The sequence below is a fragment of the Solanum tuberosum genome, unplaced genomic scaffold (assembly GCF_000226075.1).
Source record: "Solanum tuberosum cultivar DM 1-3 516 R44 unplaced genomic scaffold, SolTub_3.0 scf00136, whole genome shotgun sequence".
Taxonomy (NCBI): Eukaryota; Viridiplantae; Streptophyta; class Magnoliopsida; order Solanales; family Solanaceae; genus Solanum; species Solanum tuberosum.
Window position 1 is genome coordinate 1448544 of NW_006239061.1, and position 17141 is coordinate 1465684.

Consider the following 17141-nt stretch of genomic DNA (forward strand, 5'->3'; position numbering starts at 1 on the left):
TGTTTGCCTTTACGCGATGCTGTTAGGACAAGTATCTTATCGAAAAATTGGTGTAGACTTTCACAGCTGAAGCTTGATCAAACACTTTGGGAAACAACAGACGAATTTATATCCTCATTTGTCTTCTCGGACAATATACATCTAAAATGTGTCCCTCTTTTAGCAAAAGTTTCACATGAATCCTCTGTAAAGGCACGAACTAAGCTTGTACCAACTAAGCTTGTACACTTTCTTATTTTCTTACTCACTAGATCTTCAGTTTTAAGTTCAGAGTGACGTATTTTCGTTAATATTAGGGACCTGGTGAATTGCTTGATTATTTTCCTTGGGGGACTATTGATGAAATTCCTGCAAGCTTCTCAGATTACAGGCGTAATGGGAGCAGGGGTTCACATGCAGCTTATCAAGGTTTTATTGGCCAAATCTCCAGTGCTGCTGAGGATGGTGATCGACCCCAATGTAGAAGGAGATCATTCACTCGAAATACTCACAAAGATAACAAAATTTCACCACAAGCAGAAGTTATATATAATGTTAATGCGTATCCTGGTTACAAACCTGCTTGATGTTCACACCATAATTTTTGGCCAAAATGTTTTGAAAGTTTCAGTGTATATAGAAACAAATGTTGTTGCCGTATTATGTAAGGCTGTGTTTTGCCTTTGCCATTAGATGGTGAGAAAACTCAGTTTGAGAACGTAGTGAATCTGGATGGGTGTTTTGGCTAGTGTCAGTGTATACGCATAACATACTGCTTCTGTTGTTCAAAGGAATGAATGAAACCTGAAGTTCTGTGCAAAATGTTCTTCGCTCTTCTGAAACCGATACAGAAATAGGTGCTTTTTCTACATTGTTTACCTTAGTTACCGGGGGATTTCGGGGAAACCCTATGTGGGGCACTTTTTGGGTGTAGGATGCTTTGTTTAACCTCCGTATTCATCTTGTTCCTTATTTACAAGGGTGCACTACGTCTTCAAAAGCTTTCTGTCGAACCAGCTCCTTTTTCAATCCATTCTGGACCTATCGAAATATCAACAATCAAGTCTTCGGTCAACGGGAACTCTCTCGACTATTACTTTCAACTTGAAACTTGATTTTTTTTTTCGTCGAATCAAATTTAAGCATAATTCCTATGGTCATAGTTGTGTTTTCCAAATACATCCACCAGAGCAGGGAACGGAATGGAAAATCTTAATAGAATAAATGAAAACTTAAATAAAAGAAGATCGTTCAACATTTGTTCAATATCTACTAATGCCCCTTAACAAAGAAAATCTTTCAAAAACTATACTCTTCTCGACTTCATGCTAGTAAATCCATGCTTAGATCTGTTGCTATAAAATTTGGCAAGCTAATTTCTCCAACCATTTCAAGTAAGAAAAGCACCTAATAGCGGAACCAGCAAACAGCTTAGTGCTCCAGATGGAAGACATATTCAGTTAAGCGCTGTAATTTACTGGGGTCTAACTTCTGTTCTGTTATAACTGCCTGTTTCTTCACAGTAAGCATTTGAGATGCCGAATCCAACGCCCAACCCTGTTGCAGCACATCTGAAAGGGAGATGACAAACTTATTGTTACCAAACAGTGATAACTTATGAACACATTCACTGTATGTGCTTCTTAACATTTGATGTGCACCTATTATTTTAGTTAACCGCTTCAAGCAAATCGATCTGATTTTATAATTATCTTATATACCCTTTTTAACTTTTTTCAACCTCAATAATCACCTTCAATCCACCAAAGAGATTGCTATTAAAGTTAAGCTACATGAAAGTTGGAAGTACTATTAATTCACTTCATTGCAGGAAAATCGAAGACAATGTTACTTCTGATAAGATTAGCTTTTTCCAAATTACAGTTTAGACAAGTGTAGGACTCCAAAACTAGTCAGTTCACTTGTTCTCCCAATCAGAAAGTTCAAATTGATCATTGATGGAAGTGCCAACTGCAAGATTAGATGGCATCATTAGGATAATTAAGGTTAATGGAAAGCTGACCTTGGAAAAATTAGGACTATTTTTTTTATAAGTGGAAAAATTAGGACAATTTATTTGCCTAATTGCTGAATTGATGGGCATCCCAGATGTATCGGTTAAATCCTAGCAGAGGAACTAAAGGAGATGTTAAGAAACTCCCCGCCAGGGGTGTGAAATTGATAAAGGAACAACTACCAAGACATCAAAGAGCAGAATTTGAGATATTAGAGAGCCTTTTCAGAAGGTTTAGAAAGTAACATTTTACCATGACTTTTAAAGGTGAATCAAGGAGCAGGATACCTAGCCAATCAAGTCCAAAATTATGGTCTACTAGACAATGAAGAAAATGGAGATGATTCTCCTTGCAGACACAACAAGGATTCCTTTTGATAGACATTAGTTCATTTAGTCCTCTTATGTACAGAAAAAGAACTCTGAGACTACAAGCACGCACGCTGTAGGATAACAACTTACAGTTTGTAGCATCATTTTCATTCATTCCCAGGAAGCGAGCTGAGTCTTGTGTGCTAATGGTTGAATAAGCAGAAAGAAGGAGCTCGAACATCCTTTTTTTGTATAATTCTGCAGAAGGATGATGTGAAAATGATATAAAAATCAAATATACAGCAAAATAAGTACACATATGTATACCTATGCACCCTGTATAGCAAAACCACAAAGAAAACAATGGGGCATAAGAAGTTTAAGTTTATGTTTGCATTATATGGTTCCCTTCACAGATTTGAGTAAACGCTTTTCTTAAAAAAATCGCTGGTAACTATTCGAACATTTCCCCAGCAATGTGGTCTAATATTTAGACAAATAACCAACTTACATTAAGGATATATGAAACCACCACCCTCTACAATGTGCCAACAATCACTTTATTTTCTTACAAATACAGCCCCAAATAATTTGGCTGAAAGAAAAAAAATAATGTGGTGAAGTATAGTTTCACCTGACGTCACAAAAATATAATGCTGCATGAATTACAAAAAATAGTACTAAATAATTTACTTTTAACCACAACAGAAGATCCTAGAGTTGGAACTCAGAACTAAGCATGCTGAAAATTCTTTTGCGCTCCTCTCCATCAGCATGGTCTGAAAACAACTTCATCCATGCTTCTGTCTCTACCACAACCAACCCCCCAGACAGAAGAATTCAACATATATTGAGGAGAGCATATATTTTGGTATATGCCTACATCAGTTAATCACTTAATCCTTGACCTCTCATAAAAATGTAGTATAGTTTTGTTTTTTATATAGGTGGGATGGACAGCAATATGATGGAATTAGTATTACTGCATGTCTTATTAGTAGAAAGTTACACGCCAAATTATCCTTTATATGCGGAAAGAAATTTTTCCTCAATAGCTATTTTCTCAGTCAAGTACATGATAAATTCCATGTATCTGGAGAGTTACCCAATAATTAAAACAACCCAGAACTTCAACTAACTCACCATCAGTAAATGGAATACAAAGAATCTACACAGTCCTTGTTTTAGTAAATTAAACGCCTTGTCATAGTTGCGCATGCGGAAAACAAAGAACCGATTAAGCTCGCCCAACTCATATAAAGAGTAATTGACAAAAATGAACACAGAGCAAAATTAACAATGAAGAAAAATATGATGGGGAGACATAATTGGAGTATTATCCACAATTATCTAGGTCAATAAGGACATAAATATCAAGATTCAAGCATAGAGATGATACTCCCAACCAATAATCATGACATCAACCAGGAACAAAATTGACACGTGATTGAGAAAAAGGCATCACCATTATGATCTCCCTTTCAGGGGATCACACCAGTAAACCCATCCTAAATAATTGCTTATACTGACTATTTCGTACCAAACAGCCAATGGCCCATTGCTAACAAAAGATATCATTTTCAAATTTTTCGATGTTGTACCAAGACATAGAGACCTGTAGAGAACAATTATCCCTGCCCATTTAAGCTGATTACCTGAAAGTGGCCACTAGACTTCAAGATAAGTTCAGAGAGCATCATTCTAGTCTCAAGCCACTATCAAACTCCAATAGCTAATCCTGGACTGCAGCCCAACTTTGTGATTTGTGCAGATTCATAGATTCTACTAATTCAACAATGGAAATATATAGTTAATCCTTACACTTACTTGATCCACATTCAATCTTAACCCAGAAGAGAGGCTAGACTCCTTTGGCACAGTGGCACTTCATTTATAAGTCCCAATTATTAGCTGTAGCAGCAAAACCTTCTATGCTTTTGACAGGCACAGAAAAGAATGTTGATCCCTTCCAAATGCCAACTAAAGTATAAATTTACTAGATAGAACCTTCGAAATATAATCTCAACCCTCACTTTAACTTCTCCCTTTTTATTTCGAAACAAGAGGTGACACTCCTCTTGCACTATAACTTAGAGATGTTATGTCTTAGTTGTTCACATATTCAACCTTTTACCTACTCTAAGGGTTCGTTCATCTTCATCATTCAGAATCCAATTATCCTATGGATTCAACAAGCAAAAACAAATCTTGGGCTGCTGCTAGGACTCATATTCTACATTATGTAAAGCTTCTAACCAGAACTGATTAAACTACTAGAGTTAATAGAAGACGATCGACTTTTAAACAGAAAAGGATGATCAACTAAATCTCTACCATTTGTTCTATGGCGAATAAAGATACACAAACTTGCCTGCAAAGGAAGCCACGAAGGGCTGAACCTCAGGACTCCAGCTGAATCCACGAATAGCCTCGTGCACACCGACATAGTCCCTTGTCCAAAGCTTCTGCCCAATCCTCCAAACTGCCACCACCTCAGGCCGGGCCTCCTTTATAGCTGCAGGTATCTTCTTCCACAGAAATCGCGCACTATTACTGCAAAAGTAAGACAATAACAATGTAATTCTAAATCAATTCCTTCACATCATCCAACTTAAAACCCTAAAATTCCAAAGTAAAGTTGCAAATAGGAGATTACATGTCATTGCTGTAAATATGACCTAGAAGGTGAATCGCGTAGGGCCATTCATCATGAAATTCGATGCCCTCAGCAGCACCCTATGAATACCAACAAAGCGAATAGAAACATTAGGTTTCTTTCTTAAATCTACTGAAAGGACTACACTAGAAAGACAATAAATAGAGAGGAAAAACAAGGAGAAATTGCCTGGAGCATGAGATTATCACAAATATCAGCAATCTTGTCGTAAGAGCTGGACGCCAAGGCTTCGTTGAGTGGAGAAGTATCCATTGAAGCGCACTGTTTTTTTCCTCGTCGATTCTCCTTCTACTCCGTCACCGACTCTCCGCGGGGTGATCAGAATTACAATGTAGTGCATAGTTTGGGCTTTTGGTCTTTGGGCCTTTGGGCTATTTAAAGGTAATCCAAGTAGTAATAGGGAAAATTAACAATTAAGTCATAATACCTAATATAATTAGTCAAAATAATAACACTTTAAAATATTTATTTAAAATGGCAGAATGACAATAATTTTATAAAATAATATGTATTCAGATTTTAGTATTTTAAATTAATTTTATTTATGGAAAGAGTCCTATATTTGACCAAATTATATACCAATAACCGTTTAAAGTGAAAAAAAATAAATTAAACCAATACCATTAACTTTTTTTCATCACCATTCATGTTTCTTCCCCACCTTTCACGTTTCAAGTTTATCTTTCTTCAAGGTGCTAAATTGTTGTTCATCAAGATTTTTTTTATTGTTAAACGAAATCTCTTTATTAATTCAAGAAGATTTCTCGGTTGGCAAGGTAATTTTCATTATTCATTTCGATTAGTTATTTATATTTCTTTTGATTTGTTTTCACTATCACCGTTTATGATTTATATTTTGCATTGTACGTATTACGGATTTTCCGTCAATTTTTTTGATTTTTATGCAAGTTTGTTTACATATTCATCTAATATTTATGTATTTCAATTAGTTATTTAGATTTCTTTTCATATCACTGTTTATTTATATTTCGCATTGTACATATTACGGATTTTTCGTTAATTTTTTCGATTTTTATGCAAGTTTGTTTACATATTCATGTAAAATTTATGTATTTTAGATTTTTAGTCGATTAAACAATTTTTTTTCGATTTTTTTCTGATTTCGTTTTAGTATTTCAGATTTATTAAAATCTACAAATTCATTCATGTGTTTGTTTTGTTTGATTTTTAATACATTTATATTTGCTTTTAGGGTTTTAGATTTGGGGAAATCATTTGTATGTCTACAATGTCTGAATCTAACAATTTATTTGTGTATTCATTCTATTTATATATCAACAAGTTTTACATTTTTTGTTTTTACATTGTATTTCAATCTCAATTAGTATACCAACATGTCTGTATTTCCTTCTTAATTTGTATTCATCCTAACTGTATGCTAACAATAATTTTGTATTTTATTGGGTATTCATTCTGTATTTCAATCTCAATTTATATGTGAACAAGTTTGTATTTCTCTTTTGTTTTGTATTCAACCTAATTGTATACCAACAAGTTTTGTATTTTATGTGTCCACTTTACCTTTCAAAGTCAATTTGTATTTCAAATAAAGAGAATATTTAATTCTTTTGTATTCACAACTTTATATTCAATCTCACTTTGTATTTATAACTTTGTATTTTCATCTCACTTTGTATTCATATATTGCTGTATTCAACATATAGTTCATGATCCATTAGTTTGTATTTTACCTTTCAAAATCACTTTGTATTTCAAATGAAGAGAGTGTTTCTTTTGTATTCAATCTCACTTTGTATTTTCATCTCACTTTTGTATTCATATATTGTTGTATTCAACACATAGTTCATGATCGATTAGTTACATTAACTTAATGGATACAAATTATTGTATGCATTCAAACAGAAAAAACAACTAATAAACTAAAAAAAATAAAAATTCATTCGTTATACATCATAATTTGGAAACAAAACATCCGAAAAAAGCTATAAATCCCAATGCATACAAAGATTTCACTGATTCAATCAGAAAAAAAATACCTGATTGTTTTTCAATTGTTCATTGGATGCGGCAAATTTATAGTTGTCAATTTTGAAAAATTATGTTTCAAAATTATGTCGTATTCAACTTGAAGAAGCTTTGAAAGTTATCAGATGAATGATTCGGAAAACAAACTAATTTTTTTATTTTTTGATGTTCTTAAGAAGAAAGCAAAAAAACGCTCGACGGAAAGATGACTATTTATGCTCTTTTCAAAACGTAACTGATTTGTATTTAAAATCTTTTTTACCTTTTTTGAATTTTTTGTTCCATGATTTTCTCTGTTTTGTTATTAATTATTTTGTATTCTTTCAAATTAATCAAAATAAAATAAATACATAACTAATCCCTTAACAAACTAAAATAATGACATTTTTAATAAATAATGAAATTGTTGCTAAGAGTCCCACTAAAATCTAAAATATTGTTGTTTTGAAATTTTTCCCTTGAAAATATCCGGATACTAAATAACAAAAGCACAGGTTTATATGATTGTATCATAATTTCCTACGAGTTATAACGTAGAAGACATAATAAATTATAATATAAATTAAAAGATTAATATTTCACGAGTTATGTCGTAAATGACATATATCATATGCCATGAGGAATAATGTATGCTTTAAGATAACACACAAACTCACACATATACCCTACCATCATCCCATATTATCTACCAAATTTCTTTATCTTCCAAATAATTTTAAAAAAAAAACAAAATATGCCTCAAAAGGCATAACTCAAGTTTTTAAACATTACTAGATGGGCATGACTTGTGTCAATACGGGCCCAACACTTCAGAGTCCGGAGCCTAAAGGGCAAAAAAAATGGTCAAAAATTCCAAAAGGGCACATCACTTTTTATTTTAGCCAAAAGGGCAAAATCGCTGCCCTAGCAGCGATTTCGTCTAAAAAATTTTTTTATTTTTTTTATTAAAAATCGCTGCTGTGGCAGAGATTTTGTAAAAAAAAATATTTTTTTTTTAAAATTAAAAATCGCTGCTTTTTTTTCTTTAAAAAAACTAAAACAACACATCAAAAAAAAAATTAACCAAAAGGGCTTCTGACAAAACAAAGAATATACATCTCATGTACACAAAACAATGCTTCACTACTGTGGATATACATCTCATGTACATAAAAGAATATTAAATTCAGAAAAAAACTTTTTAAAAAAAATTCTTAACCAAATTCGCTGCTATAGCAGCGATTTTGAAGAAAGAAAAGTTTTTTTTTTTTTTGGGAAAATATGCAGCGATTTTGAAGAAAAAAAAGTTTTTTTTTTTTTTGAGAAAATATGCAGCGATTTTTATTTTTGTTTTGTCAGAAGCCCTTTTGGTTAAAAAAATTTTTGACGTGCTGTTTTAGTTTTTTTAAAGAGAAAAAAGCAGCGATTTTTAATTTTTTTTACAAAATCGCTGCTAGGGCAGCGATTTTGCCCTTTTGGCTAAAATAAAAAGTGATGTGCCCTTTTGGAATTTTTGACCATTTTTTTTGCCCTTTAGGCTCCGGACTCCAACACTTCATATTTTTAAGTAGTTGATGCTTTACATTGTCATTTGGTGATGAAGTATAAAAAATGATAGAGCTATGATAGATACATTTTCAAATATGTATGTTGGCAGAATCAGATGTACAGACCAAAGTAATATATGTTGCTTCTACTTACCACTGAATCTTATCACATAGATTATATATTGTATTTACAAAGTTTTTGACTCAATCAATTTTTATTTCTTAAAATGATTAGCGATTTACTTTCCCTAATTTTCTCCTTGCTCGTACATTTATTTGCTATACCACAAAACAAACTTTTACTACCTGCAATCTTAGAACAATTGTGTGATGAGGTTCACATATTTTTACTTTGCTAAAAATTAATTAACGGTCAAATTTAAATACGAAGAAATTTGATAAAGTCAACAAAATTGTCTATTGCTTTGACAATCTTGGTATAATAAATCTTAAAATAAATACGATTTTACATACTTCACAATGTTAAATTAATGGATATATGTGACTAAAAGTTTGATATATACGTCAATTACAAATAGTAAATGTTATAATTACTTCAGCGTATGTGAAGGAGTGCATCTCACTGACTTTCCACGAAGTCACCATTTTGAGAAGAAAAAACTGAAAGTTCATTTTATTTTTTAAAAAGATCATACAATTGCATCTCAATATTTTAAGCTAAAACTAATAATTCATTTATCCGTATTTACATCATCAAATATTTTCAACGTCTTCATTTGAATGACTTAGCGTCGGTTTGGATTGGCTTTAAAAAAATAGTTTTTAAGTCAAAAAATAAAAAGTAGGGCGAGACTTACTTTTGGTTTTTGACTTATTTTAAGTCATTTTAAACTTATTTTAAGTCATTTTTGACTTATTTTAAGTTGTCTTTTTTATATTTGTCAAACACTTTCATAAGTTAAAAACTGACTTAAATATAGGTTTGACTAACTTTTAAGTCAATTAAAACACCCTCTTAACACTAACATCTACTCAATAAATAACATATAAATTATATAATTGATGATCTATTCCTGGTAAGGCTTGTTTACATAATTTTTAAGACATACGTAGGTGCACAAACCATGTGTAAGATTAGTTATCCAAAATTAAGATCATCTTAACATTTAAAACATGAAACTTTTTCTGCTTAATTGTTTTGGACATTTCATCAAACACTTTAGTAGTGTAAGAAGTTCTTCCTTCAGATTCCATAACACCACCAAAGGCACATAGATTTCATCAATAAAACATGAAGAGGGAAATCAAATATGAACAATTCTTATCCCTACATACTAAACTAAAATGAAAAAAAATAGAAAGCTAAAGATAACTTCATAGGTTATTCCTTGATGATTGAACTATGTAAAATGATGATCTTCAAAAAGAAACCAAGGTTAATCATAATTTTTCTTTCCTCAATTTTCAACTATGTCAAACGAATATATCGTAAAATTCCAAGGAACAAAGGATTTGAGAATGATAAAGAAAGAACACTTTAAAGTACGTGTTCAAAGGAGAATGACCAAAATATCAATACAGACCATCAATATAGGGAAAAAAGGGGTAAAATTGAGAATTTTCAATTTAGTACAACTAACAAAGCTTCTTGTACAACTCTAGAGTGCAGTGTTAGTACACCCACACAAGGGATAAAATTGAGATTTTTCAATTTAGTACAACTAACAAAGCTTCTTGTACAACTCTAGAGTGCAGTGTTAGTACACTCCCACTCTCATTTTTAAATAAGAGTAATAAAAAATTATGAAAAAAATTTATTTAATTTATATCGTATAATTTAATTTCTACATATTTTTATAATGAGTGAGGTAAAAGTTCTAAAATTTATATAGAATAAATTAGGTTATGTGAAATTAGGTTTTAAGCCCAAATCACACCCCAAAAACCAGCTCAAAAGAAGAAAGATTGTTCAAGTCTTATCATGAGTCTATTCATCTCATTAACCACCACCGATTAAGACTTTTGTCATTCTTTAACATTTCACATCATGCGTAGCATCTAGCGGACAATCTTGATTTTTGGGGGGCCCAACATTGGGTGAGATGTGCTCTGCTCTGATATCGTTTGAAATTAGGTCTTAGGCTAATCCACATCCTAAAAACTTGCTCAAAAGGGAGAAGAATTGTTCAAGCCTTATAAGGAGTCCACCGATCACATTAACCATCAATGTAAAACTTTTGTTATTTTAAACATATTTGAATAGATAAAAATATTTTAATCCATAAAATTTAATTCAATAAGCAGGAAATTTTTATAACATCATATTTAAGAACAATTAGTAAAAATGGCACCGAAATAGGGACAATACTACACGAGATTGAAGTATATTCCTACATGTTCTCGTTGGGACATCTTTTTCGTAAAAAATTGACAACATATTTTATTTTGACATTACAATTTAACTTTGTAATTAATTTTAGCAAATTTTTAAAACACGACATTTACTAATTGATTATTAGTTCAATAAATAAATAATTCTTTAATATAATCCTCTCATATAATATAAACAACCTCTTTATATTGAACATGCATTTTCAAATATAAATGGTTTTAAGGTTGATAAGAGTAATAATATCAAACTAAATTTGATTGATAAAAGCAATGGTTACGACTGATATAAATGATTTAAAGGTTGGTGAGATAATAATAACTATGAAATAAATGTTGGTAGATATTGAATGATGGATATCATTGTCACAAAAAATAAATTTGTGGGTCAATTTTTGTTTCTGAAAAATGTAAAATCCTGATATGAAATCTTCAAATCAAGTTTTTTTGGAGTATTTGAAATTTCATCTCTTTATTTCCAAATATTTTTTTCATATCATGATTTTCAAATCACGAAATGAAATTGTATGTCCAAATGCTTAATTATTGAAAGTTTGTCATACAACAAAAAGGAGAAAAAGAAGAAATAATTTAGTTGAAATTAAACGTCACCAATGTAGCTTGATCAATTATATTAATTCTCAGTGATTACTCAAGTGGATTGAGTACCTCGAGAGGTCTCAAGTTCAAATCGTAACAAAGATAAAAGACATAAGGTAGTTTTATTTCTCTTATCTATTCTAACCTTGATAAATAGAGCTACCTGATACTTGTTGTTGGTGAGAGGTAATATATATTTCATAAAATTAGTTGCATTGCTTGCAAGTTAGTTCAAACACCACGATTATAGAAATAACAATGATTATAATACTTTGATATGAATCTAAGTTATTACAACTATGACGTTATATAGTATATACTAATTATTTAAATTTAGAGTCAGTCCAACCATAAAAATTGTGAAATTTGAAAAACATAATTCTTGTTATCTGAGTGAAAAATATATTGGAAATTGGTTTGTTTGTTCATGAATATAAATTGAAATTGTTTTTAAATTTTTATCAGTGATCGAAGTGAAAAAAGTCACAATTTTTATGATGGAACATGATTTTCGGTATTCAATTCTAGAGAAAAATAAAAATTACACATGGCCAAAGATGGAACGTCATGAAATACGTTTATTATTTCATAATATTTTTTTTAATTATTATTTACATATATTGGAGTTGTGCTGACACAAACTTTAATATTGATTATTTCACTATGATGTTAGGAAATAAATATTGTACTAATTTGAAAAATTTATTTTTAAATGATGCTTATATTTCAACGACTATTAAACAAAGTAATTGCAGCTGGGCCGGAATAACCCACCTAAAAGAAGCTGGGCCAAATATCCCTAAATCCAGCCCATTCAACCTCGCTACACTACTTATATAAACCTAAATGTTTCACTAGGGTTTTTCACTTTGAGCGAGTCCCCCCCCCATAGTTCCTCAGTAGCCGTCCCTTGCAGGTATTTTCTCCATTCATCTTCCTCACATTCTTGCTTGCTTTTTGTTGATATGCATGCTCATTTCTTTACTAGTTTCTTTGTATTAGCTAACAAGTATGTAAATATGTAATTGCTTTTTCAAAATTTCAGTAATGCATACTCTTTTTCAGAATGAATTTGTTATACAGTACAAATTAATTGGAGAAAACCACTGCTGTTTGACTACGGATTGTTATTTACATTTTTACTTCGTCTAAGCGTTTATTATGTATTTGTGGTTGTTTACTGGTGTTGTTTTTAGCTTATTGAGGAGTGTAACTGGTGATTGGTTAAATCTGATTGATGTGTGTTCATTGGTTACAGGTTGAAGGAGGAGGAAGATGTCTCACAGGAAGTTTGAGCACCCAAGACACGGTTCTTTGGGATTTCTCCCCAGGAAGCGTGCTGCCAGACACAGGGGAAAGGGTACGACTACATTCCTTTTTGTATAAAAATATATGAATCTAATGTCTATTTTGGCCTTGACAAATTGATTACTGATATTTAAGCTTTAGTTTTGTTTAATGATGATGTAAATATTGCAATAAGCTAATTATCCTTGATAGGTTAATGTATAAGGATGTCATTCATATTCCATTTGTGCATAAGTTATCCTTGATTAATTCTCAATATTAATAAAGTTAATTTTTGCAACCTTATGCTACTGAGGTTATCATAAAGTTCCTCTTTAAAATCACGACTTTTATCTTGTAGAATTATAGAAAATAGTTGTATTTTGATGTGTGTGTTAATGAGCTATATTAATGAGCATCCATGGTTCATCACTTTACCATTTGTAGATTAGTTATCTTTGATTAATTATCAAGATAAGTAAAATGATTTTTTGCAACCAGATGCTAAGAAAAGTCTCAATGTAATTACTGTTAAAAAAAATTCCCCGAAAATGCAGAATTTTTTTCAACTTTTGATTTGTTAATGAGCTACACCAGTTATCACTATGAAATAATTTTTTTGGACCCTTGTCAAATTTCATCTCTGTCACATACCTTGTTCATGCTATTCCTTTCTCTTTTTCTCAACTTTATTCTAGAAAATGATTTATTTTGTAAGCTAGTTAAATTATATTCCACTTATATAGATACAATGAAATGAAAACTTTTCTTCACATTCTATATCACACCAAAAAACATTTTTAATTTTGTTTGAGTTGTTCATTTCAACACATTTTTATTTTGTTAGGGATGTTCATTTTAATTTTCTTAATACTATTGCAGTGAAGGCATTCCCAAAGGATGACCCAAGCAAGCCTTGCAAGCTAACTGCCTTCTTGGGGTACAAGGCTGGAATGACTCACATTGTCAGAGAAGTTGAAAAGCCTGGATCAAGTAAACTATCCCTTTTCACCTATTTCTTTTTTGATTTAGTCTATATCTTTCTAGATCTTTATTAGTATTAGGCGATCAGTATCATGTCTTCGCTTGAATTATTTGGTACTAATTTTCACATTCATCTGGTGATTACAGAACTCCACAAGAAAGAGACATGTGAAGCTGTTACCATTGTTGAAACACCTCCAATGGTGATCGTTGGTGTTGTCGGGTATGTGAAGACCCCTCGTGGTCTTCGTTGCCTGAACACAGTCTGGGCTCAACATCTCAGTGAAGATATTAAGAGGAGGTTCTACAAGAACTGGTGCAAATCCAAGAAGAAGGCCTTCCTAAAATATTCCAAGAAATATGAAACTGATGAGGGGAAAAAGGATATCCAGGCACAGCTGGAGAAATTGAAGAAGTATGCTTGTGTCATCCGTGTGTTGGCTCACACTCAGGTACTATTATTCCCATCTCATGCTTAACAATTTATAGTTCTTTGAGTGTGCCTAGGAACTAGTATATTTTTGGTGTGCTCACTTACTGCTTTAAGTATGCATGTTTTTTAATTTAACTTTGATTTTAAATAATGCACGTCTGATATAAATCAGACTTCCAATTCTGCCCTATATTGGCTCAGAAGATAATATGGTTTATCTCTTAACTTGTTTATATCTGTAGTCATTTTTTGGTTAGACCTCTTTCATAGTCCCGATTAAATGATTTTAAATATTTGAAATGTCTCTTTGTTAACAAAGAGGATACTTGACTCAATTTAATGTTTCTTTTCCCTTTAATAAACTGCAGATAAGGAAGATGAAGGGTCTGAAACAGAAGAAAGCCCATTTGATGGAGATCCAGGTGAATGGTGGATCAATTGCTCAGAAGGTTGACTTCGCATATGGTTTCTTTGAGAAGCAGGTTCCAGTTGATGCTGTTTTCCAGAAGGATGAGATGATTGACATCATTGGTGTCACCAAGGGTAAGGGTTATGAAGGTGTTGTTACTCGTTGGGGTGTGACACGTCTTCCTCGCAAAACCCACAGGGGTCTACGTAAGGTTGCTTGTATTGGTGCCTGGCATCCTGCTAGAGTTTCATTCACAGTGGCTCGTGCTGGTCAAAATGGATACCATCACCGTACTGAGATGAACAAGAAGGTTTACAAGCTTGGCAAGGTTGGACAGGAGTCCCACACTGCAGTAACTGAGTTTGACAGGTCCTTACACTTCCTTTCTTTACCCTTTACGTGGCTGGTGGTTGTGCCTTTTTAATCTTATACCATACTGCTCTTTTTTCAATTTGTAGTTGCTTAGATATTCGTTATTGTTAAACAGGACTGAGAAAGAGATTACTCCTATTGGTGGATTTGCCCATTATGGTGTGGTGAAGGATGATTACCTGTTGATCAAGGGATGCTGTGTTGGTCCTAAGAAGAGGGTTGTAACCCTGCGTCAATCCCTGCTCAACCAGACCTCTCGTGTTGCTCTTGAGGAGATTAAGCTGAAGTTCATCGACACATCCTCAAAGTTTGGACATGGTCGCTTCCAGACCACCCAAGAGAAGCAGAAATTCTATGGACGCCTGAAGGCTTGAATGGTTAAACATTCACTTTGTTTTGGTAGAGCATAAGTTTTAAACAATTTATTATTGCTACTAGTGTTTTTATTTCCGTGAGGTTTTTCTGAAGACAATTTTTGACATTTTAAAGCTTTCTGTTGCATTAAGGATTCTAGTTGAGAACTTTTATATAATGCAAAAGTTTTGTTGCTGTGTTCAAAATCCATTGCCTCTGTTCCTTGCTCATGATGGCTTCATTCGGTTCCAGTTATTCCTATTTTTTGGCTTATGTTTTCAATCTTCGCTGGCGTTGTTATTCTACGAGTTTTTGTGATCCTAGCCTTTTGTAAGGGAAGTAGGACAGGCAAACAGTATCAAGTTGAGCTGATCAGCCTTCATTATCTGCCTCAGTTCAATTGATCAATGAATCAGTAGATGACTTTTTAAACTTGGAACGTTTGCAAATGGGAAAAGAGTTGTTTTAGGCACGTACCACAAATCAATCCACAAACTTAATAGTTGTTTTATAAAATGTACTCCCGACTTGGCACGAAGTATAAGAAAATAAAGAAGATTTTTAAATCTTGCAGTTCTAAATTAAAGTTATGTCAAATGTACAAAATTGCTCTTTAATCTTGTGGCCTTAAACATGCCACGTGGAAAGTTGAAATTAAAATGTTATCAAAAAAAGAAAGAGGTCATCTTTTTTAAACAGACTAAAAAGAAAATGAGGTCTTTTTTTTTTAAACGGAGGGAGTATCTATTTTAAGTCTAATTGTTGTATCTATTTGAAAAGACCAAAAAAAATTGTGATAATATTATCATCCCAGAATGATGACTGTCATTATTATTTTGGGTTAAACATCTTAGTGTCCCATTACAAAGTAGATTTTTTTGGTACCTATTATTGGAGTCTGGTGTTAAGAGGGCAATAAAATTGATAAATTTTTTCAAAAATGCAAATAATTTGAGGATGAAACCAAGAGGATCAAAATGTTGCCCTTTTCGTTTGAGCCTCAAATTATTTGCCCTTTTGAAAATTTTGATCAATTTTACCGTCTTTTGGCTCCGAACTTCATACTTTTTACTAGTACACATTTTTGGATATCGCATTCCTGAATGCCATTTTCTATTTTGTCTTTTTAGTTATTCTTCTATTCTTGAAAGTAGAAATAATTCAAAGTAAAATCATAAATATGAGTAATTAACTCTTTTAAACTTATCACCTAAAAAATATGAATAAAGGATAAAAGATAAAAATGATTTTTTTTTTCCAACAACTCTGTTGAACATTAAACGATTAAGTTATTTTTATCATTCAAAATGCGCTTAAAAATTCAATTATTATAGATTAGAGGGACTACTATAAAAATGACAGTTCACTACTACTTCCTCTACTTTTTACCTATAATCTACAACCATCATTCGTCACAATAACCACTATCACCACTAATAACCACAGTCTGTTGTCACCACTATTTATGATCATTATCATTAACCACATATCAACTAATCACTACCGATAATCACCATCATTAACCAACTAAATAACTATCGGCAAACACTGTCAATCACTATTATCAATCACTATCCAATCACCATCGTCCGTCCACACCATCTTCAGTCGACACACAATCACTATCAGTTGTCATCACCACCATCAATTATTATTATTTTTTAATTCAAACAACACAAGATTCAAACGTTTTAATTTTAATAAAGATAAAATAATTTTAATAATAATAATTATTATTAAAGCTAATTTTTATTCATTTTCCAAAAGCACACAATTACATTTGATTTGAGGCAGACACACAACCCAAGTCTTTCTACAGTAATTTTAATTATTTAATA

The 17141-nt window shown here is 32.0% G+C and overlaps 2 protein-coding genes across 2 annotated transcripts; one reads left to right on the top strand and one right to left on the bottom strand.

Annotated features, from left to right (window-relative positions):
* Nucleotides 1–1179: 1179 nt before the first annotated feature.
* LOC102597751 (COP9 signalosome complex subunit 8) lies at nt 1180–5314 on the bottom strand. The gene is made up of 5 exons (XM_015310663.1): nt 5151–5314; nt 4962–5041; nt 4677–4858; nt 2456–2563; nt 1180–1550 (listed from the first exon to the last, which is right to left on the bottom strand). Exons 1-5 carry the CDS (start codon nt 5232–5234, stop codon nt 1411–1413), a joined length of 594 nt encoding a protein of 197 aa, XP_015166149.1. The 5' UTR covers nt 5235–5314; the 3' UTR covers nt 1180–1410.
* Nucleotides 5315–12346: 7032 nt separating this feature from the next.
* Nucleotides 12347–15509, top strand: LOC102598069 (60S ribosomal protein L3-like). The gene is made up of 6 exons (NM_001288347.1): nt 12347–12380; nt 12723–12824; nt 13634–13744; nt 13883–14187; nt 14537–14946; nt 15065–15509. The coding sequence occupies exons 2-6, from the start codon at nt 12740–12742 to the stop codon at nt 15321–15323; spliced, it is 1170 nt and encodes a 389-aa protein (NP_001275276.1). The 5' UTR covers nt 12347–12380; nt 12723–12739; the 3' UTR covers nt 15324–15509.
* The last annotated feature ends 1632 nt before the right edge of the window (nt 15510–17141 follow it).

Coding starts and splice junctions, on each gene's coding strand:
- LOC102597751 (XM_015310663.1), bottom strand. CDS start 5,234: ATGGATACTTCTCCACTCAACGAAGCCTTGGCGTCCAGCTCTTACGAC. Junction 4,859..4,961: donor CATATTTACAGCAATGACAT/GTAATCTCCTAT, acceptor TTACTTTTGCAG/TAATAGTGCGCGATTTCTGT. Junction 2,564..4,676: donor CTTCGTGGCTTCCTTTGCAG/GCAAGTTTGTGT, acceptor ATCCTTCTGCAG/AATTATACAAAAAAAGGATG.
- LOC102598069 (NM_001288347.1), top strand. CDS start 12,740: ATGTCTCACAGGAAGTTTGAGCACCCAAGACACGGTTCTTTGGGATTT. Junction 12,825..13,633: donor TGCCAGACACAGGGGAAAGG/GTACGACTACAT, acceptor ATACTATTGCAG/TGAAGGCATTCCCAAAGGAT. Junction 14,188..14,536: donor GTGTGTTGGCTCACACTCAG/GTACTATTATTC, acceptor AATAAACTGCAG/ATAAGGAAGATGAAGGGTCT.